Source organism: Maylandia zebra, linkage group LG10, assembly GCF_041146795.1.
Source record: "Maylandia zebra isolate NMK-2024a linkage group LG10, Mzebra_GT3a, whole genome shotgun sequence".
In the NCBI taxonomy this organism is placed as follows: domain Eukaryota; kingdom Metazoa; phylum Chordata; class Actinopteri; order Cichliformes; family Cichlidae; genus Maylandia; species Maylandia zebra.
Genome location: NC_135176.1, coordinates 6,825,739 through 6,848,485, shown reverse-complemented (window position 1 = coordinate 6,848,485; position 22,747 = coordinate 6,825,739). Strand labels below are relative to the sequence as shown.

Here is a 22,747-nt window from a genome sequence, read left to right as displayed (position 1 = left end):
AATAAAAATATCCTTTAATTTTTGAGGAATTTTACAGTAAATCTGGATGAAACTTGGCACACAGGTACAGTAGGTGTCCCAGAGGAGGGATGTGTTCAAAGTTGGACCTCAAATACTAAGGATGATTTTTAATGAATTTTTGAAAATTGACATAATTGTAGTGTATTGACTGTATTGTGTTGAATATAAGTTTCCTTTAATTTCTGAGGAATTTTACAGTAAATCTGGATGAAACCTGGCACACAGGTATAGTAGGTGTCCCAGAGAAGGAATCTGTTGAAAGTTAGACCTCAACTACTATGGATGATTTTTGATGAATTTCTGAAATTTAGGCTGTTCCATTGTAATTTGTGTGCGCGCGTGCATGTGCGCGCGTGTCTAGGCTTTCAAGCGAAAAGGCGCTACCGTAAAGACTGGTGTAAGAGCGCGGAGAGAAGCGGCTGGCTTGACCGCGGCTCACAAATGACGGCTCATTCATTCATTCATTTATGAAATTCCAATGTTGCAAGGACAATATGTATAATGCTTACCGTTTAATAAAGAACACTATCCTGAAATGCAAAAAATTCAAATTGCTGGATCGGCGGACAGAGACGCTTTCTCGCAAGTTAAGTAGATTTTTTTAAGGCGTTTTTTTCCGAAGTCGCAAAAAGTATAACGTCACAACAAAGTGATTGTTCACTTGCAATGTTTAACCTGGAACAACATTTATTATGATGACGTGGGAACAACACCGACATGAGGATATCAGATCGTGTTACAGTCAACAATGTACATTTCAATACAATGCATTCAATACAATGCACAATGTACATTTCAAATTCCTTTAATTTTAAATAAGTTTATATCGTCTATCCTGTAAAATAGTCAGATGTCTATTCATATTAATGTACAGAATTCACCTGCTTGCTGCTACTACTGCACATTCACCCAATGTATATACTATATATATATTTAATGTTCTTCCTCTACACCCCCCGCCCCCCGCCCCACAATTTTTTGCACATGTCGAGGAGCGTGTCAGGCTACATTTCACTGTGTGTTATACTTGTATAACTATGCATGTGGCAAATAAAGAATCTTGAACCTTGAACAATGAAGCAAAATCCCCTAAGAGTCTCCTCCTCCTCCTCCTCCCCCTGTCCTTTCGTCAGCTTTTCCGTATTCCACCTGCCCGGCCTCCCAGTTCAAAACGCATTTCGCTGGACTTTTCACTCTTAAACTGTTGTGAACAGCAGTGAGAAATCTGCCGACCATATTTGTAAACCTTGGTTTGGTTTCCACTGGTCATTACTTGTCTTGCTGGTCATCCACCAACCCCACAATCTTTTCCCCTTTTTTCAAAACGATGGATACTGTCGCTTTACTTTTGCTGTTTGTGGTCAACGCTGGAACGCTGGTTCAAGGTAAGCTTCGCTAATAACGTAGTAGGAATACCTCCTAGCATGGTTAGACAGGTTAGAGTGCTGATGTTGATTTGGCACAAAAATACAATACAGACTAATGCAGTACTAATATTTCTTATAACTAAATGCCAGTTAGCGTAAAATACAAATAACTCACCAGCTGGGTGAGGAAACCGAGACATGCTCGTGACTGATTTTCAGTGTTGGGCTTCCCACTTTACCTTTTTTTTTAAATAAATAAATAAAAGGGAACTATTTTATGTTAAATGGGTAAAGCAAAGGAACCTGTTTTGTGTGTGTTTGTGTATTGTTTGATATACCCGAGTAGGTTAAGAAGAAGCCAGAAATACTTTTACTTTTATGTCTTTTGTCATGTAAGTCAGGGAGGTCTTGAATTTTTGTACTATATAAGAATATATATATATATATACACACACACAGCAGAAAGTCCCCGGACTTTCTGCTGTGTATTTTCACGGCAGAATGAAAAAGCACCTGACTCGGTGACTCACCACTAGAGCATGAACAGTAGCTGAAATTAGAATCGGTGAAACTGAAACTGAAAATAAATGAGATCACTGCTAAACACACAAACATGAACACTACTCATATGATGCCTTGTAATACACTGGTATCACTTCTGCCCTGTGGTGTGTTAGGTAGTTTCCATCTTGAAATGACGTTAGCTTAAAGTCATTTGACAATTACAAGTGAGTGTGACTAAACAAGAAGTAAAACACTGTTTTTGGCCAAATCCCAGTGGAGGAGTAGCAGCTTTTAATATACAAAAAAAAAAACCCAGTTCCTCCCACACTGAAAAGAGGAAACTGGAGAAATCCAAACTGAATGGACTTGGACATCCAGGATATTGATAACGCAGTTGTACTGACAGCAGACTGACAACCTACACTTACTATAGTTGAACAGAGAGATCAATGTTGCCCTTTGGGGCCCTTATGTGTGTGGGGGGTTTTGTTGTTTTGTTTTTTTATAACATCTTGGCCCATACTCCATACCAGTGATGGTAATATACCATTACTTCCTGGCGGTAATCCTAAGCCTCATGCAGCATGAACCTCTTTCTTTTTAAAGCTAAAAGCCACCTCTGTGCTTGTAAAACCATCTGTGGTACACTATGAGGCTTCACATGTGATATATGATGACTCTAACGCTGTCAAGCTGCTCAGATTTTCAGTGTTGTGAAACAGAAATGCTCCATGCATTACACAAACTTCTAGTGTTTCACATGTATATATATTTTAGGCATATTACCAGTGAATTTTAGTCCCATGTCACAGAATATTAAGATCTTTTAGCCCTTAGAACTAAAGACATGATTTGGAGAAAGAGACTTTGTCCTATCTGTGATGGCACACAGATCCTTAGAGAGTAGAGTAGATAATTCTTCTATGTGGAGCTTGCTAATATTTATTTGCTTTATCAGAATCATGTTTATTACAGGAGCCAGTTGAGGTGGTTTGGGCATCTCATAAGGATGCCTCCTGGGTGCCTCTTTTGGTGAGGTGTTCCGGGCATGTCCCACCAGGAGGAGGGTCTGGGGCAGACCCAGGACACGCTACAACAACAACGACAACAATCTTTATTTATAGAGCACATTTAAAAGCCTTGGGCATACCAAAGTGCTTTACATAAAACAATAAAAAATAAAACAGTTCACACATTAACATCAAATACATAAAAGTAACAGATTATGTTCACAGATAAAAGCCACCAATAAGAGTAAACTGCAGCACATAGGTTATAGCAAGGTAAGACTGTACCACCATGATAAAAGACACCAATAATGGAAAGATAGCAGAGAATTTAATACAATACAATACAATAGGTCAATAGGTCACTGCAAGCAAGCCAGCATTTAACTGGTAGAAAAGGCAAGTTTAAAAAGATATGTTTTTAGCCGTGATTTAAAAGAATGAATAGAATCAGACGCCCGGATGCCAATCGGGAGATTGTTCCACAGCTCCGGTGCAACTAGAGCAAACGATCGATCACCTCTAGATTTCAGTCGAGATCTGGGCTGAACCAACAGTAACTGTGAGGATGACCTTAAAGCCCTAGCAGGAGCATATGGGTTTAAAAGTTCCTTAAGATAGCTTGGTGCAGTGTTATTGGTAATTTTAAAAGTAAACAACAAAATTTTAAATTGAATATTGTCACGGAGGAGCAGGGAGGACTCGGCGCAGACTGAAATCTCAGAAAAACAGGTTTATTTACACACTCCAGGTTCACTATATACAGGTGAAGGAGAGGGGGGCCAGGGTTCCCAGGGGTGCGGAGAGGGGTCGGGAAAAGCGTCCAGAGTCACCAAACCAAGCACGAGAAATCTGCATACAGAGAACAAGAGTTAGCACGGAACTTTCACGGACAGAGCTCAAAACTGGCTGAGGCTAAAGTAGCACTGACGAGCGTTACTCAATAGTCCAGCGGCGAGGTGCTCTCAGTCACTGCCTTAAGTAGCGGGAGCAAACAAGGTGAGGAGCCACAGGTGATTGCCTACAGGTGGTGGAGGCCGGGAGCTCACAATGAGCTCCGCCCAGGCAGCGAGCAGAGAGAGAGGAGAGAGAAAAAAGACAAAACATAACATGTAGCCACACAGGGCCAGCCGAGCAGGCACGGGGACCATGACAAATACGATATTTGACAGGCAGCCAGTGCAGATCAGCAAGGACAGGAGTAATGTGGGCAAACTTCTTGGTTTTAGTTAGAATGCGTGCTGCAGCATTCTGAACTGTCTGTAATCTGTGTAAAAGGGAAGAGTGGAGACCACAATAAAGTGAATTGCAGTAATCAAGCCTTGACGTTACAAAGGCGTGGATGAGCTGGAGGGATTATGTCTCTCAGCTGGCCTTGGTGTTCCCTCGGACAAGCTAGAAGAAGTGGCTGTTTAGGCCGCTGCCCCTGCAACCCAGCCCCGAATAAGCGGATGAAGATGGATGGATGTTTATTACAAATTCTAACATAATTAAGGATTTGTGTCTCATTTTTGCTAGGTAATCATTGATTATTGTTTTCAGCAAGTCTCACACACGTCTCCTGGGCAGTTCCAGCCCTTTTTTTTATTGGCAAATCTCTCAATCTCCTCCAGATTTGATGGTGTTGTTGCACGGACCTTGGTGTTCAGGTCAGATCACAGATTTTAAATCAGATTCAAGTGAGAGCTTTGCGCAGAACACACAGTACTTTGTTCACTTTGGTCTTCTGGAGTTATTTACTAGGAGCAAAATATGTTTTGGGTCGTTGTTGTGTTGGAAGACAAAGTGACAACCCAGACCCAGTTTTGCACAAGTATCTTTTTTTCTTCATAATTCCTTCACTTTGATGAAATTCCCAGTTCTGGATGCACTGAAGTATCTCCAAGTTTCACTGCTGGATGGTGTTCTTTCAGTTGCACACCTCTCCCTTTTTTCTCCAAACATAAGCAGCATCTGCAGCACAGCGCTCCCAGCTGCTATGCACACTTTTGTGCTTTTACATTTTTTATGCTTTTTTAGTGCAACACACTGATCACTTTCAGTCAGCAGGAACTGAGAGAAATTGGCCTCAGCATGAACTTTATATTGGATAGGACCCAAAGTATCCCACCTGCGATTGTGAAACCACTGGGTGCTCTGTGGGTTATTGTCTACTAATTGTAACTGAATCCTGGCTCCATTTGCAAATCCCCGATGCCTCAGTGGAGCTACCAAAATCATCTGTGTTTTTTTGAACCGGAAGCTTTGGATAACTAGCTCCTGCCAAGAGCCTTCCTACCACATTTTGGATCAACTTAAGGCTTTTCATGGAATTTTTAGGACATCCTGATAATAATGAATTGCAGTAGTCCAGCCTACAAGTAATAAATGGGTGAACTAGTTTTTCAGCACCATTGAGAATGAGACAGGATGTTTCTAATTCTACAGAGGCTGTCATTTGATGCTTAGGTCACAGGCTGACAAACCTGAAAAACATGTGTGACTACATTTCTGCTATGCAGATTTTGTTTTGCTTTCAACCAGCATGGTGTCACATTTTGCATGCGGTGTGGAAAAGGCCTCTTTCTTTGTTAAATGATGGCTTTGTGCCTTTCGGTGAGTAAATAAGAGTTAAATGTTCCCATTTATTGTGAAGATCTTCGAAAAAGTTGTGGCTAACCAGCTAATAGCTGTCTTGGACAAGTACAGTATTCTTGATTAGTTTCAATCTGGCCTTTGTAGAGCTTATTCCACTGAAACAGCTCTTAAGTGACATTTGATGTGAACTGATAATGGAGAATGTTCTGTTTTGCTGAGCTTAGAAGCTACCTCTGCTTTTAATACTGTTGACCATCGTGTTTTGTTCAATAGGCTGAGATATTAGATGAGTGTATCTGGGTCTGCTTAGGCTATTTCTAAGTCCAGGTCTTCTTCCAGTTCTCTTATATATGATGTGCCACAAGGTTCTGTTTGGGGTATCTGTTTCTGTTATCTGTTCCCTCTTCAGCAAATTTTGAACATCTTTAAGGACATTTCTTATCACTGCTATGCAGATGACTTTCAGTTTATATCTGTTTTGAGTCCTAGGATGTTACTAAGCTGAAAAAGGAAATTATCCTGAATAGGTGATTAGACTCTAAAAGTTAGATGGCTGGTATCTTTTTCCAAAACCAACAAGTATAAAAAAACTGAACCCTTGTTTGTGCCTCTGGCAAATTTGCACCTAACACAATCAAAACACTTGGTTACTTTGCCTCATTTGCTAAATCTTCCATTTGGAACTTTGGGATAGAAACATCCGTCATTTAGAGAAAATATTACGCATTTCGTATTGAGCTGAGAAGGAACGCAGTTTGTCCCGTACTTCATCTAGAATGGAAAAAGACACAAAGCTGGAGTTATTCTGCGTCTTTACGCTGTCAGCTGCCTTTTCTTCTCTTATTCTCTCCCCCTCCCTCTCCTGTTGCTACTTCAATCGTGAAACTGATCAATGATCAGCTGATCAGCTTTTCTGTCGCAAGTCCCGTCTCTCTTGTTTGTTTATCTCCCACTTTGCGCCAGAAAGAGGAAACCAGTGGATGTAAGCTTGATCAGCTTTTGTTAGAATTTATTTAATATTAATTTCTAGTATCAGCTGATGTTTGCTGGAGCCACGGCAGTAAAAGCTGCTGGTCATTATATCGGTTTGGTTATCTGGTGAGAGGGAAACATGAAGATGAAACCAGGAGATGTCCTCACAGAATCATCAGAGCTGAACAGGTGATGGAGAAACAGGTTTACCTTTTAGGTGACATGAATGAGTTGAAGGGAAGTTATAAACTGTTTCTGAGAAATAACACCAGGATTCTTTTCTAAGTAGCTGACAGCTGGTAACTGTGCAGGGGCGGGTCTAGCAAAGTTTTGCCAGGGGGCCAGGTAGGGCGTTAACAGGGAAAGGGAGCACACAGAAATACTCTTTCTTTCTTATTCTCATTTAAAATGTCTAGCATTTAACAAATAATTATCTGAATCTTACAACCAAAGTTTTCATCTGACGCAAAATGTATAGAAATCATACATATACCAACAAGACAGTGTACATCACTGTCACAACAGCGTCTGTTTTCATTCAACCACAGCACTGAAACTGCTCTGACAAAAGTGTTTAATGACATATGTCTGAATACAGACAGTGGAAAAATGTCAGTTTTAGTTTTACTGGATCTCAGTGCAGCATTTGATACAGTTGACCACAACATATTACTCAAACGACTGGAGAACTGGGCAGGGATAGCTCAGTAGGTAGAGTGGTGGCCCCATGATCGGAAGGTCGGGGGTTCGACTCCACTGAACGGCTAACCTGAGGTACCCCTGAGCAAGGTACCGTCCCTACACACTGCTCCCCGGGCGCTGCACTGGTGGCTGCCCACTGCTTCACTGGGTGAATGGGTTAAATGCAGAGGAACTATTTCCCTATGGGGACTAACACGCACACTTTACACTTTACTTTACACACAGGTCTTTCAGGAACTGTACTAAACTGGTTCATAACATACTTAGAAAACAGGAAATACTTTGTATCAATAGGTAACTTCACATCTGAGCAGACAAGTATCACATGTGGAGTTCCCCAAGGTTCCATCATGGGACCTCTTCTGTTTAACATCTACATGCTCCCACTGGCACAGATTATAAAGAACAACAAAATAAACTATCACAGCTATGCAGATGACACACAAATATATTCAGTTAAATTCAATTGAATTTTATTCATATAGCGCGAAATCACAACAAAAGTCGCCTCAAGGCGCTTCATAGATACAGAGAAAAACCCAACAATCATATGACCCCCTATGAGCAAGAACTTTGGCAACAGTGGGAAGGAAAAACTCCCTTTTAACAGGAAGAAACCTCCGGCAGAACCAGGCTCATGGAGGGGCAGCCATCTGCTGCCACCGGTTGGGGTGAGAGAAGGAAGACAGGATAAAAGACATGCTGTGGAAGAGAGACAGAGATTAATAACAGATATGATTCAATGCAGAGAGGTCTATTAACACATAGTGAGTGAGAAAGGTGACTGGAAAGGAAAAACTCAATGCATCATGGGAATCCCCCGGCAGCCTACGTCTATTGCAGCATAACTAAGGGAGGATTCAGGGTCACCTGGTCCAGCCCTAACTATATGCATTAGCAAAAAGGAAAGTTTTAAGCCTAATCTTAAAAGTAGAGATAGTGTCTGTCTCCCGAATCCAAACTGGAAGCTGGTTCCACAGAAGAGGGGCCTGAAAACTGAAGGCTCTCCCTCCCATTCTACTTTTAAATACTCTAGGAACAACAAGTAGGCCTGCAGAGCGAGAGCAAAGTGCTCTAATAGGGTGATATGGTACTACAAGGTCATTAAGATAAGATGGGGCCTGATTATTTAGACCTTGTATGTGAGGAGCAGGATTTTGAATTCAATTCTGGACTTAACAGGAAGCCAATGAAGGGAAGCCAAAACAGGAGAAATATGCTCTCTCTTTCTAGTCCCTAGTCCCTTCAGCTAATCCAAAATGCTGCAGCATTTTGGATTAACTGAAGGCTTTTCAGTGAGTTTTTAGGACATCCTGATAATAATGAATTACAGTAGTCCAGCCTGGAAGTAATAAATGCATGAACTAGTTTTTCAGCTTTGCTTAGGCTGCTGCCCCCGCGACCCGGCCCCGGACAAAGCGGATGAAGATGGATGGATGGATGGATGGATAGTTTTTCAGCGTCACTCTGAGACAGGATATTTCTAATTTTAGAGATGTTGCGCAAATGGAAGAACGCAGTCTTACATATTTGTTTGATATGTGCGTTGAAGGACATATCCTGGTCAAAAATGACTCCAAGGTTCCTCACAGCGTTACTGGAGGCCAAGGTAATGCCATCCAGAGTAAGAATCTGGTTAGATACCATATTTCTAAGCTTTTCAGGGCCGAGTACAATAACCTCAGTTTTATCTGAATTAAGAAGCAAAAAGTTAGCGGCCATCCAGGTCTTTATGTCTTTAAGACATATATCACAATGTCACCAGGAGACCAGGGCCTTTACAGGCTCTTGGTTATTACATTGAGGAAATTAATGACTGGTTGTGTCACAATTTTTTCCAGCTAAACAAAAACAAAACTGAAGTAATAGTCTTTGGAGCCAAAGAAAAACGATTACAGGTCACCAGAGAACTTCAATCTATACACCTAATGACCACCAACCAGGCGAAAAAAAGTATTTAGTCAGCCACTGATTGTGCAAGTTCCCCCACCTAAAATGATGACGGAGGTCAGTAATTTGCACCAGAGGTACACTTCAACTGTGAGAGACAGAATGTGAAAAAAAAATCCATGAATCCACATGGTAGGATTTGTAAAGAATTTATTTGTAAATCAGGGTGGAAAATAAGTATTTGGTCAATAACAAAAATACAACTCAATACTTTGTAACATAACCTTTGTTGGCAATAACAGAGGTCAAACGTTTACTATAGGTCTTTACCAGGTTTGCACACACAGTAGCTGGTATTGTGGCCCATTCCTCCATGCAGATCTTCTCGAGAGCAGTGATGTTTTGGGGCTGTCGCCGAGCAACACGGACTTTCAACTCCCGCCACAGATTTTCTATGGCAGGGGTGCCCAATCCCGGTCCTCGAGAGCTACTATCCTGCAGCTTTTAGATGCATCCCTACTCCAACACAGCTGAATCAAATGGTTTGATCTCTTCAGCATGCCATCATGTTTGGCAAAGGCCTGATAACAAGCCATTCATTTGATTCAGGTGTGTGGGAACAAGGATGCATCTAAAAGCTGCAGGACGGTAGCTCTCGAGGACCGGGATTGGGCACCCCTGTTCTATGGGGTTGAGATCTGGAGACTGGCTAGGCCACTCCAGGACTTTCAAATGCTTCTTACGGAGCCACTCCTTTGTTGCCTGGGCGGTGTGTTTTGGATCATTGTCATGTTGGAAGACCCAGCCTCGTTTCATCTTCAAAGTTCTCACTGATGGAAGGAGGTTTTGGCTCAAAATCTCACGATACATGGCCCCATTCATTCTGTCCTTAACACGGATCAGTCGTCCTGTCCCCTTGGCAGAAAAACAGCCCCATAGCATGATGTTTCCACCCCCATGCTTCACAGTAGGTATGGTGTTCTTGGGATGCAACTCAGTATTCTTCTTCCTCCAAACACGACGAGTTGAGTTTATACCAAAAAGTTCTACTTTGGTTTCATCTGACCACATGACATTCTCCCAATCCTCTGCTGTATCATCCATGTGCTCTCTGGCAAACTTCAGACGGGCCTGGACATGCACTGGCTTCAGCAGTGGAACACGTGTGGCACTGCGGGATTTGATTCCCTGCCGTTGTAGTGTGTTACTGATCAAATCAAATCAAATCACTTTTTATTGTCACATCACATGTGCAGGTACATTGGTACAGCACATGTGAGTGAAATTCTTGTGTGCGAGCTTCACAAGCAACAGAGTTGTGCAAAATACAATAATGTAAACAAGCAAAATACAAGAATGGCTACATCTGAAACTAATAAATATATGTACAATATATAATAGTATATGCATTTCTGGATGTGTATACTAAATATTTTTCTACGTGTGTGTGTGTGTGTGTGTGTGTGTGTACACATATTTTACAAATTAAATAGAGTAAACAATGAATAGAATATATAAAATAAATAAAATAAAATATACAGAGTGAGACATGTGCAAAACAGTGGCATTACTGTACAGTATGGAGTGCATAATGTTAAAGTTCCAGTAGTGAAGCTGAGGTGTCTATGATGTGTTCAGCAGCCTGATGGCCTGATGGAAAAAGCTGTCTCTCAGTCTGCTGGTACGGGACCGGATGCTGCAGAACCTCCTTCCTGATGGAAGTAGTCTGAACAGTTTATGGCTGGGGTGACTGGAGTCCTTGATGATCCTCCCCGCTTTCCTCAGGCACCGCTTCCTGTAGATGTCTTGGAGGGACGGAAGCTCACCTCCAATTATCCGTTCAGAGCACCGCACTACTCGCTGGAGAACTTTGCAGTTGTAGGCGGTGCTGTTGCCATACCAGGTGGTGATGCATCCAGTGAGGATGCTCTCAATGGCACAGTGATAGAAGGTCCTGAGGATGCGGGGGCTTATGCCGAATCTTTTCAGTCTCCTGAGAAAGAAGAGGCGCTGCTGCGCCTTCTTCACTGTTTTGTTTGTGTGTACTGACCACGTAAGATCCTCAGCCAGATGTACACCAAGGAACCGGAAGCTGCTCACTCTCTCCACAGCAGCGCCGCTGATGGTGATGGGGGTGTGTACTTCTCTGCATGGCTTCTCTGATGGTGACCTTTGTTACTTTGGTCCCAGCTCTCTGCAGGTCATTCACCAGGTCCCCCCGTGTGGTTCTGAGATCTTTGCTCACCGTTCTCATGATCATTTTGACCCCACGGGATGAGATCTTGCGTGGAGCCCCAGATCGAGGGAGATTACCAGTGGTCTTGTATGTCTTCCATTTTCTGATGATTGCTCCCACAGTTGATTTTTTCACACCAAGCTGCTTGCCTATTGTAGATTCACTCTTCCCAGTCTGGTGCAGGTCTACAATACTTTTCCTGGTGTCCTTCGAAAGCTCTTTGGTCTTGGCCATGGCGGAGTTTGGAGTCTGACTGTTTGAGGCTGTGGACAGGTGTCTTTTATACAGATGATGAGTTCAAACAGGTGCCATTCATACAGGTAACGAGTGGGGGACAGAAAAGCTTCTTACAGAAGACGTTACAGGTCTGTGAGAGCCAGAGATTTTCCTTGTTTGAGGTGACCAAATACTTTTTTTTTTTCACATTCTGTCTCTCACAGTTGAAGTGTACCTCTGGTGGAAATTACTGACCTCTGTCATCATTTTAAGTGGGGGAACTTGCACAATCGGTGGCTGACTAAATACTTTTTTGCCCCACTGTAGCTGCCAACATCTGTGAACAAATATAATTCTGTAAAGTTGTTCTATGTAGTGTGTAACTGTTAATATAGAGCATTATTCAATTTATTGCTAATGCAATTATATGGCACATTCACTTCTGAGGAAATTTTAGATGCCACTCATCATCAGAAAGGTTGCCTACCCCTGCATGCATTTATTTCATTATGTTTAGATTACCTTAAATCACTGGTCGCTTGTCTAAGTAAAAACTCCTTGGAACATCTGTAAGTTGTTTAGAATGATGCTGCAAGGGTGCTGACAAAGTCTTCCAAGTACTGAGGTCACGCTGTTACTGACCCACCTGCATTGGATCCCCATTAAATTTAGAGTCCATTTCAACATTCTGGCTTTTAGAGTTCTTCATGGACAAGCACAAACTTATATCAATAAACTTTGAAATCTTTATGTCCCTAACATGCCCCTGAGGCCATGTAGTTGAGGCCTGCTGGCTGTGCATCATACAAAGCTGAAAACTAAAGTAGACAGTGCTTGTGCAACTCTGGAAGGGTCTACCTCTGAAATATGTGGTCTCAGTGGTCTCTTTTAAAATACGGCTAAAAATGAATCTTTTTGGCCTTGTGTTTGGTTAACTTTGGTGTATTTTGTTGTGAAGTACTATGTGATGTTTACCTTAAAAGTTGCTATTGTTGTTGTTTTGTTTTGTTCTCACAAGAAAAGGCAAATATGCTCAAATTATAAGTTTTCACAATTTATTATCAGACTGTTAGAATTTCCACTTGTTTTATGTGGACCTCTGGCTCAGAGGCAAAGGCTGCTGGGCCCAGGCAGGAAACACTTTTATTGCATGTGGTAAAAACAGAATGTTAACACGATTGGTAAAACATTGGAGGGAAGACTTTAGACCACATCTCAGGCTGCACCTTTCAGACACCTATTGCAACATGTAATAATAAAACATGGAGAAAAGACAATTTCAAAAAAACCCCACCGAAAACCGATTAACATTGACTAGAAGCTAACTCTGGTACTAATGTTGGTCGGTCGGTGGGTGGGGTGGGGGGTTTAAAGGGACCAGATTATGTGCTGGAACTCCTCCATAATTTAGGAACCACAAAAGTAAAAGTTCAGTATCGACATGGGAAGAACAAGGCAGCAGTTGTGAATGTCAATGACCAAATAGTCACAGACTTCATCATGGTGGCACGAAGACCCAAAGTCCTCTAGTGGGCCCTGTGTTCACTGCCCAGCATTGCTCAGCATTGCTTAGAAAACTAGAATTGCCAGGTCCACCACTGGTGCCTTGTGATAAGCACACTAACATGTATAAGGAGGAAGGACATCTGCAGGTCACATTGTCTTAGTTTTTAATTGGTTTACTTGCCTGTTGGACATGTTTCGGACCTCAGAAAACAAGTTCTTGTACTGGGCATTATTTTTTGTCTAATTACATGAATTGTAAATAATGAAAGGCATTTTGAACAAGAGGATATTCTGTTTCTCTCCAGACATGCTGGTGCCTCAACAGTCTGCTGAGTCTACACAAGGCCATTTTCCCATATAGAATTAATTAGCCTTAATTCCCAAGGGCACTTGCCTTTCCATCCCTCTGTGCTTCTCTAGGGCATCACATCTAGGATTAACCATGGGCCAGCATGAAGTTGATCGAGAAATTTATATAATTTTAACTTTGATTTTATATATGGTCTTCCGAAAGACAGAGGGATATGTCACATTTTAGGTTTTTAAAAGCAAGGAAATTAGTGCTTTTATAAAACGGATGGTATTTTTTTTTCTTCCAGATAAATAGAAATGTGTTTTGTTTGTTTTTAATTTTGAAATCAAAGGCTTGGGCTTGGATTCGCGCTGCTCTGAACACTGCAGCCTGTGGTATTCACATTCCAAGTTGAGGAAAATCTAATATCACAATATTTTTTGCCTACATCACGATACATGACATATATCACAATATGTTTAAATAACCTCCAAAAACAAATGTTATTTTTAGCCAATCAGTCATTCAAATCGATCCCTCAGTGTTTTGTTTTGTTTTTTACAAACGACTGTACTGTCAACAGTATGTTTCTTCCTGTTATCAACACTAGACCTTTACCAGCAAACGATCACAGCAACATAAAAGGACATGAAGCAAAAATTCACCACGGTGTACCAGGTAGAAAATGTTCCATTTGGGAGGGGGAAATTAATGATGCATTCGCAGAGTTTGGGAGAAAAGACACTCACAGTGAATTGCATGCAGACAGCTTAATATTGCCATGGCAATTTATACTCAATGGTTACGGTAAAGCCATTTTAGCCATCATATATGGAAAAACTTGTGATACAGTATATTCGATATATCGCTCACCCCTAAGTCCAAGACCTTAAAGAGTATTGAGATTTGGAAGTTGCAAGAGTTAGATTGAACATAGTCACTTATATATCAAGTTTGCATCAGAGAAATTTTCATTGCCTTCAATGTCTTCCTATCACCAACTCTGCTGTGGTTGTGTAAGATGTAGTCAGAGTTTCTAGCAAATGCTTTGTTTATTGCAGATGTGCCGGAGTCTAATCGGAAAACCTAATTTGAGAACTTGGGCCCATTGTCAGTGACAACTTTATCTGGTATTCAGTGTATTGCACACATTCTCTGGAGCGTGTCAGTAGTGACTGGAGCTGTAAATACCTGAAGTGCAAGACTACTTGGGGCTCCTATTTTTTTAAATCAATGTAGACAACCAGAGGATCGAGGCAACAAACAAGGCAAGTCCCCTGGACTGGATTGGACTGGGTGTTTTAAACAGAGAGACCATCTACACTTCCTGTTTTGTAGGACTACACGATATGACCAAAATTATATAGTGCAATTCCTACAAATTTAGTGAATAGTTTATATCATTACCACATCAAAAGTTTCTTTTTTTTTTACATTTAGATTAGATTAACTAATATGGACCTTACATGGTGTTATCCAGTAGTGACACACACTGGATGACTCACACAATCATCCAGTGATTGGATACAATGGCAAAAAATGCAATGGCAATTTTTTTTGCCATTGCATGAAACCATATATTTATAGATGTAACTTGTAATAGACATTATTTATTACATGGCGTACCACAGGGAAAAGCCTGTTCTAATGTTTGAGTCTGAGGTTTATTATGAGGACCTGGCTCATATTTGCCTCTGATTCATAAACTCTCTCTGTACTCTTTAATGTGATTCTTGCAAAGAAGGTTTGTTGTGTTTGTGTCTGTGGTGGGGACCATTTTCTTGTATAATTTGTGCAGTTTTCTCCTCCATGTCACACTTTTCATAACTGAATCACGTCCACGCCACAGAGGTAGGCCCTCGTTTAGGAACGAGCTCCTCAATTTGTTTTGCCTGGTTCTTCTGCTGTACCGTGGTGATTATTGCAAACTGTCATCTAAGTCAATGAAAACATATTACAGTAAACCGTGTCTTTTGCGACAGCACAAAATAAACAATAGATGTTTTGATATCATCATCTGATATATTTCGTTATATCTCACATCTCTGTATTGAGGTGCTGGTTCCACGGATCGGCAACATCTGCACTTTATAAAGAACTCAAACAGCAACTTGCTTAGAGCCAAAATAAATTTTACACATATAGTATAACTTTAAACAAAGCTACATTCAACATCTATAGAACAAACTTATACAGTTACACAAAAACTATACTAAACAAAGTTGTTGGGGTTTTTTTTTTTTTACTCGCTACTGAGCAGGGTGAAATTCTGAACAATAACTCCACAAAGTCACTTCAAACCTTAACAAATAGCCAAGGCTACATTAACATTTTCATCATAATAAAAAATAAAAAATTTCATTGTATGTTGTTAGCCTGTCTCTTACCATTCTCACTTTCTATATTTTTGGCTAATTTCACTCAGTAATATTCGAGTGTTTGTACTCACAGTTTTTCAACATGCTTTGTTTTTAACAGTTAATATATATTTTTTGTAGAAATGCAGAATTCAGTGACAAGAAACTAGACAGGGAAACAAGCAATATTGTTTTAACTGTCCATCCATCTTTTTCCACCAATTTTCTTACTTCTTTGACATTACACATGATCGTTGTGATGTATGGTATCACACATCACATTTGGAGTGACAGGATATTGTGCTATAGTTTGACTCACTTATTAACACCCAGGCATTTTAAGACAGTTATAGTTGGGAGGAGCTGCTCACTGACCCACTGGTAATGATTATTTTCGTTGCTGGGTTTCTTAAGATCTCAGCAGTTGGAAGTGGGTTTGATGTACACAAGGATTGATTGAGTCAGGGGAGAAGAGCTACATGGATATGTTCATGTACCCAGGTTTGGCTAATCAGGGTGCAAACAAGCAGTACTCAAAATGCCAGCTGTTGCTGTACACATGTTACTGAGGCTACGTCCACACGTACCCGGGTATTTTTGAAAACGTAGATTTTTCTATGCGTTTGCACCTTTCGTCCACACGTAAACGGCGTTTTCGGTCACTGAAAACTGAGATTTTTAAAACCTCCGGCCAGGGTGGATATTTTTGAAAACTCAGTTTTTGCATTTCCGTGTGGACAAGAAAAACGGAGAAAACGCAGAAAATGCAGCGTCAAGGGTGTGCGCCTTTTTTGACGTAATACTGTGCGCCACGTTATTGTTTCGGTGAAATGAATTTCTACAATACTGTTACTGTTAATTGTACTCTCTGCAGCGTTTAAATGCTTACATATACACACACAGTTACTGTCCCTCCACACATACGACTCGGTTCTGCTTCTATGCCCCATCCTTGTTTACTATTTCCCACTGAGGCTTCTAGACTTCTGATTGGCCAACATTTCTACATGATTAGAAATATATTGCCACCATTTCTGCGTTTACGTGTGGACGGGATTATTTTTTAAAACGGAAACGGAAAATCTCCGTTTTCAAAAATACCTGTGTACGTTTTTTTTTCCAGTTAAATGATAGATGGTAGCACTTTATATGTTTATTTATTCTAACAATTTGTGGTCTTTTGTTATGCAGTAAAGGGAACAGCAAACTTGACTACTTTGTATGGAGAAACCATTGTTATGCCATGCAATGGTGGAGCTCCACCACCGAAAGATCTGATGTTCATCAAGTGGAAATATGTAAGTACACACTGACATTGAGTTACTTGTGAAGTAAGCAACCAGCTGTGTGAATATCACCATCCAGTCTAAAGCTGGGCATACACTGTGCAATTTTTTTTCAGTTGCATTATGCAGCTTCTGCTCAAACAGTAGGATTGAATCACAGGGATTAGAAGTTCGTAGGTCACAATGCATGGTCTCACACTATACAGCCCGGTGCTCTGATGCGACCTGTTGTGAAGGCCCACCTTTTAGCACATCCCAGCACACCCACTCACTAAACTCTGAGCCTTCCTTCCTTCATAACACGACCTGAGTGCTCACACTGTGCGTCCATAACATGAAGCTTATAACACAAAATCTGTCTCTCTCTCTCTCCCTCTCTGTCTTTCACTCACACAGACACACACCACCACCATCAACTTTGCTAAATTGCTAATGAAAAACATTGACCAGCCAGCTGCAATGGAGCAGCAATGTCCATCCAACTCTTTTCACGGTTGTTGTGTGACAAATTGCACAGTGTATGCCCAGCTTAAGGGAATGAATAAAATAAAACTATGAGAGAGTGTCCTGTCTAGGGCAAAACTTTAGGCTTATGTCCATCATAAATCTACAGCTAGTGTCTTCAAGACTTATTTAAAGAAGTCAGATAAATATGGCTCCACTTAATCCACACTGTAATTAAAGAGATTACCTGGCAAAGATGACCTGTTGAATTTTGCATTATGAGTTAGCAGTGTACACCTATTCTAATTAGCAGATATGTGATACATTTGTACGTTCTACTTGGAGAATGCTTGAATGAAAGCTTAAATGCATTGTTTAAAATTGTTCTATTTTTGTGCATGTCTATTTAAATACGCTTGAAGAATGAAGATTTGTACAGATTTGACAAACCCTGTCTTCTTTGTCTTATTCTTCTGTTGCCTTACACTTTAGGAAAAAGATGATGGCACACCTGGTGATCTGTTAATCAAACAGGCTCACAGTGACCAGGCCACAGTTCAGGCCACAGATGGTTATGCTCAACGGGTCAGCATCAATAGGCACTTCAGCCTGCTCATTACCCAGGCCTCACTCAAAGACCAGAGGACTTTCACCTGCATGGTGGTGTCAGACGCCAACCTCATGGAGTATCCCGTCTCTGTTGTTGTTTACAGTAAGCTTAACTACAATCTTGAATTTTGCTCCTCCCCTTATTTATTCACCAAGGCTGTCTAAACTTTATTTTTGTAAAAACAACAAAAACAAAAAACCAAAGCGAGCTTTTGGTAAAAGTGTGACATAATAATATTTCTAATCTTTTTGCAACTTTAATTCATGGTGGCTGTGGCTACAATGTAGCTTCCCCATCACCAGTGTGTGAATGTGTGTGTGAATGGGTGGATGACTGGTTGTGTAAAGCGCTTTGGGGTCCTTAGGGACTAGTAAAAGCGCTATACAAATACAGGCCATTAATGTCAGACTTGTGGTTCTGAAATGGGAGACAGAGCCTTCAGCTTTCAGGCTCCTCTTTGGGGAATCAGCTCCCAGCTTGGATTTATGAGACAGACACCCTCTCTACTTTTTAAATCAGGCTTAAAATTCCTGGATAAGTGGCCTGATTCAGCGATAAAGCACATAGTTAGGCTGGAACAGGTCCTCCTTTAGTAATGCTGCAATAGACCTGGCTTCTCGGGGCTTACCATGATAAACTGGGCTTTTTTGTCCTCTCACCCCTTTGGACGCATCATGCACCACTCTGCATTTAATTAAGGAGTTTTCATTATTCTCTTGCCCTCTTCCACAGCATGTCTTTTGTCCTGTCCTCCTCCCCTCACTCCCAACCAATCATGGGAGATAGCCGTCCCTCCCTGAGCCTGGTTCTGCCTGTTAAAAGGGAGTTTTTACCTCCCGTTGTCTTTTCCCGCCTGTCCCATTTGTTTTTTTTTTGCCATCAGAATTGTCTAAAGGCCAAGAAAGATGCCCAACGGATTTACTTTACCAAATGGACCATCCCAGCCTTGCCGTATTGGTCTATTTGATTCACCTTTGTTTCTATTGTTTATTTTATTTTATTTCCACCTGCTACACATGTGACAGACATGGCTGGGGGAAAGGAAAGGGAGAAAGAAAGAGAGGTAGGGAAAGAAAAACAGTGGGGAAGAGGAACAGTGATAAAGGGCAAAAAACAGCAAAACAAACAGACAAAAAATACATATATCAATCACCTGGATCACCTGTTGAGAAAGAAAAAAAAGAAAACAAGCAAAAACAAAAGAGAGCAATATAATAAACAACATCATTGCAATAATCTATGTGAATATAAAAATAAATACTAAATATTGAATATTATTGTGCAGCACGTAAGATTGACAGCGCACAGTGTGCTTTGAGGTAGGAGCCAAAAAGGGTGTAGTTTGTGTCTTTGAGCAACCGTGTGTACACCTGTGAGCATGAGCGCGTTTGTATTCAAAAGGTTCCTTCATGTAATGATCTGCTAGAGGGTGTGGGGAGCCATAGCCCTGTCCTCCTGAAGCAGGTATGGAGGAGATCCGGGCTCCAGACATCCAGAGACCCTCAGAGCACAAGAGACCAAGAAAGACCAACGGAAGGGCAACCGTGCCACTCTCTCAAAAAGAGCTGAGGAAAAAGGAAAAACTACCTCCCGTTGTCACCAAAGTGTTTGCTCATTAGTGGTCGTCTGATTGTTGGGGTTTCTTTGTATTATTTTAGGGTCTTTACTTTACAATATTACGGCAACTTTTGTTGTAATTTGATGCAATCTAAAATTTGAATTTAATTCGAAACCTTGATTTTGTCCTTTTGTGTTTGCAGAGAAGCCATCACCAGTGCGGATTATGGACAAAAGTGAATTATTACAGAAAGACAAATTAACAGCGGTAAGTCTCAGTGTTTGTCCATCAGATGTGTCAGGTTGTTCCATGATGCAGCGTGAATTGTGTATACAGAAATGTTTGCAAAATCTAGTTATGCAGTATTAGGTGAGAGAGAGAGAGAGAGAGAGAGAGAGAGATTTAGTGGTGGAGAATGCAGAAAGCATGACCTTGTTCTTATAGCATTTTCATTAGATCACAAAAGTCAGTCAATGTCTGTTTTGCCATGAAGGTGACTGTAATGAAGGCAGGTTTTGTTGTTGACAGTCACTGTTAGACTGCTCCTTCTGAAGGCCACGTCTAATTTTGTCACAATGTGGTTTTTACTTGTGAAAGTACTAAGAGCTTGCTTCAGCATTATACATGAAATAGTATCAGCTTAGACAAGTCTTTGTGGTTTACACTAGGCTGAAACGAAGCTTTATAACATCTAAAGCATATTATACAGTAACCAGTGGCATCATTGTAACATTGTATGTGTAAAATTACATTGTCTGTCTTTACAACAGAGACCTTTCATAAGATTTCTTTTTTCAATTTGAAGTGACTTGCTTCTTTGGTTATCTCTAGGCCAGAATGTGCCTGCTCCGCTCACCTCTGCAAAACCATGTTTCACAGAAACTTGTATTTATACACGCTGTTACTGCACAGAAAGCAGCTGCCGTATTCTCCTGAACAATAGCTGTCGTGACTTAGACAATACAGCTACATAAGGGCTAGTATAAGAGGACTATAGTCAAAACTAGAAGCGAAGACTTTGTAGAGTGGTTTTTTTTTTTTTGTTTGTTTGTTTGGTTGGGTTTTTTTTGCAAGTTTTAACAGTTTTAACTGTTTTAACATAATCCTCTGCATATCTGTATATTCCTGAGCTCCTGTGCTGTATTATCATTAAAATGGTAGTAAAAACCGAAACAATTGTATACTCCTGTCTTCAGCCCAGCTGCGGAAGCCGCAGCACAACATGCAAGGTTAAAAAAATCGAGATGTGCACAATTAGCCAACACACCACAAAGATTGTGTTGTGCGACACATGAGACACCAAAATCGGTGTGCAAAGTTTCATGCTACCATCTGCACCTACCCTGCAATGAACACCCCATTCTGCAGGCATTAAGTAGTAATTGTTTTTAAGCCGAGATGAGGAAACTTTCATAGCAGATAGTATAAACAACTGAAGTAGGGGAAAAAAGAAATTCCAAGCAGTATTGAATGTGTATGTTACATAAGATGTGACTAATGAAAGGAAAATAAACTGATGGAAAAATAATAAAAAATGGAAAACTTGGCCCCTACAATCACACTTTCTGTTGTATATGTATGCTGCATTTTGCTGGTATAGCTTTGGTCCACTTGTCCTTGAAGAGGAAGGGGCACTGCAGCTCAGATATTTTTGTTTATCTAGATAACGTTTAACTTCTAGAAATTATGTAGTTAAAAGTTAGATGTTTTCTTGAACTTAACCATGTTCTACTTTTAGCTCCGACCACCATGATTGCAGCAGTAGGAAGGAAATATATTTTGGAATAATGTCTTTTATGCTTTAAGTAGTGTTCTAAAGAACCAAGTAAATATTTAAATGGTGATTTACTAAGGGAGAAACACTACCCAAACCTAACTGCCACTCGGCCCTCATTAAATCATGAATAAACTACGATTAACCACAGTTTTTTTGTTTTGTTTTTTAAAAGCTGAGTTCAGTTGTACTGGTCATACCCAGGCCTGATTTTTTTTTTCATACCAGTTGCATCAAGAAATCGCTTAAGTAGCAACTTACAACTTTTCTGACAAATTTAAGTAAATTAAAAGATCAATCTCAATCTAAAGAAACCTCTGATAACAAAGTTATTAACATTTATCAGTTTGGAAAGGGTTACAAAGCCATTTCTAAGGCTTTGCGACTCCAGTAAACCACAGAGATTATTATTTACAATGGGGAAACCTAGAACGCTGGTGAATCTTCCCAGGAGTGGCTGTGTGATGAATCACATCCACTCCTAAGAAGTCAGAAAGGTCAATCAGAGAGTCCAAGTAAATGTCAGCAGTTGTTAAAATTGCTGTACTTGACATATGACATATCTGTGGGATGTTAATGATCTAAAACCTTTAAGTGTGACAAAAATGCAAGTTGGTGTATAATTGTTTATGTTTTGTTTTCTTTCATTTTTAGGTTGGAACATGTGTTGTGGCAGAAGCAAACCCTCCAGCCACTATCAAGTGGAGAAAAAATGGACAACTTTTGAAAGATGATCAAAAATGTAATGCATTTCTTCCCTTACGGTCACCTGTAAACTATCCAGTTACACTGGGGAAGTTGCTGTCATAGATATCCCTCTAGAGGGCATCATATTTATTCAAGAGAATAGCTAAAACGATATATGATAAAATTCATTGCTTACTTGTCAGAAGGAACACAGTAATACATTATAATTATTACATAAATGTTACATAATTTCCATAGGGATTAATAAAATATTCTGATTCTGATTAATAGGAAAGTCCTTGACTTTCATTGTCTAAATCAAAGCAATGTTGGAATAGTAACAGCTGACGAAATCTGTGTGTCTTTGACTGTTTGTCTGTCTGTCTGTCTGTCTGTCTGTCTGTGTGGGTATGTACATGTGTCTGGTGTGGTTGTCATCTTGCCTTTCCAGCTGTTGTGATCACTAACCACTTGAAGCTGGATCCTGACACAGGCCTATCCACCATGCTCTCCACCCTCCAATATGCAGCCACCAAAGAGGATGCTGATGCAATCTTTGCCTGTGAAGCCACACACACACTGATTAATCAGGAGACTGAGCTGGAACCTTTTCCCATTCACTGTGAGTGGAAGGCAGTGCTGACATCTGTCTGTATCACTGTACTACAACTATATGAAATCTGTTTTTTCCATCTTCTCATATAGAGCTACATTGCCACAAAGTAATTTTAATACTTGTAT

The 22,747-nt window shown here is 40.5% G+C and overlaps 1 protein-coding gene across 3 annotated transcripts in view; it reads left to right on the top strand.

The window, feature by feature from the left end:
• The first annotated feature begins 1,166 nt into the window (after window positions 1-1,166).
• alcama (activated leukocyte cell adhesion molecule a) overlaps window positions 1,167-22,747 on the top strand; it is a 74,302-nt gene continuing 52,721 nt past the window's right edge. For all 3 annotated transcript variants that reach the window (XM_024804100.2, XM_024804099.2, XM_004575085.4), the window contains exons 1-6: window positions 1,167-1,406; window positions 16,839-16,945; window positions 17,870-18,089; window positions 19,748-19,812; window positions 21,974-22,061; window positions 22,458-22,628. In XM_024804100.2, the coding sequence (XP_024659868.1) occupies window positions 1,349-1,406; window positions 16,839-16,945; window positions 17,870-18,089; window positions 19,748-19,812; window positions 21,974-22,061; window positions 22,458-22,628 (709 nt within the window). In that variant the 5' untranslated portion in view covers window positions 1,167-1,348. The remainder of the gene's footprint in view (window positions 1,407-16,838; window positions 16,946-17,869; window positions 18,090-19,747; window positions 19,813-21,973; window positions 22,062-22,457; window positions 22,629-22,747) is intronic.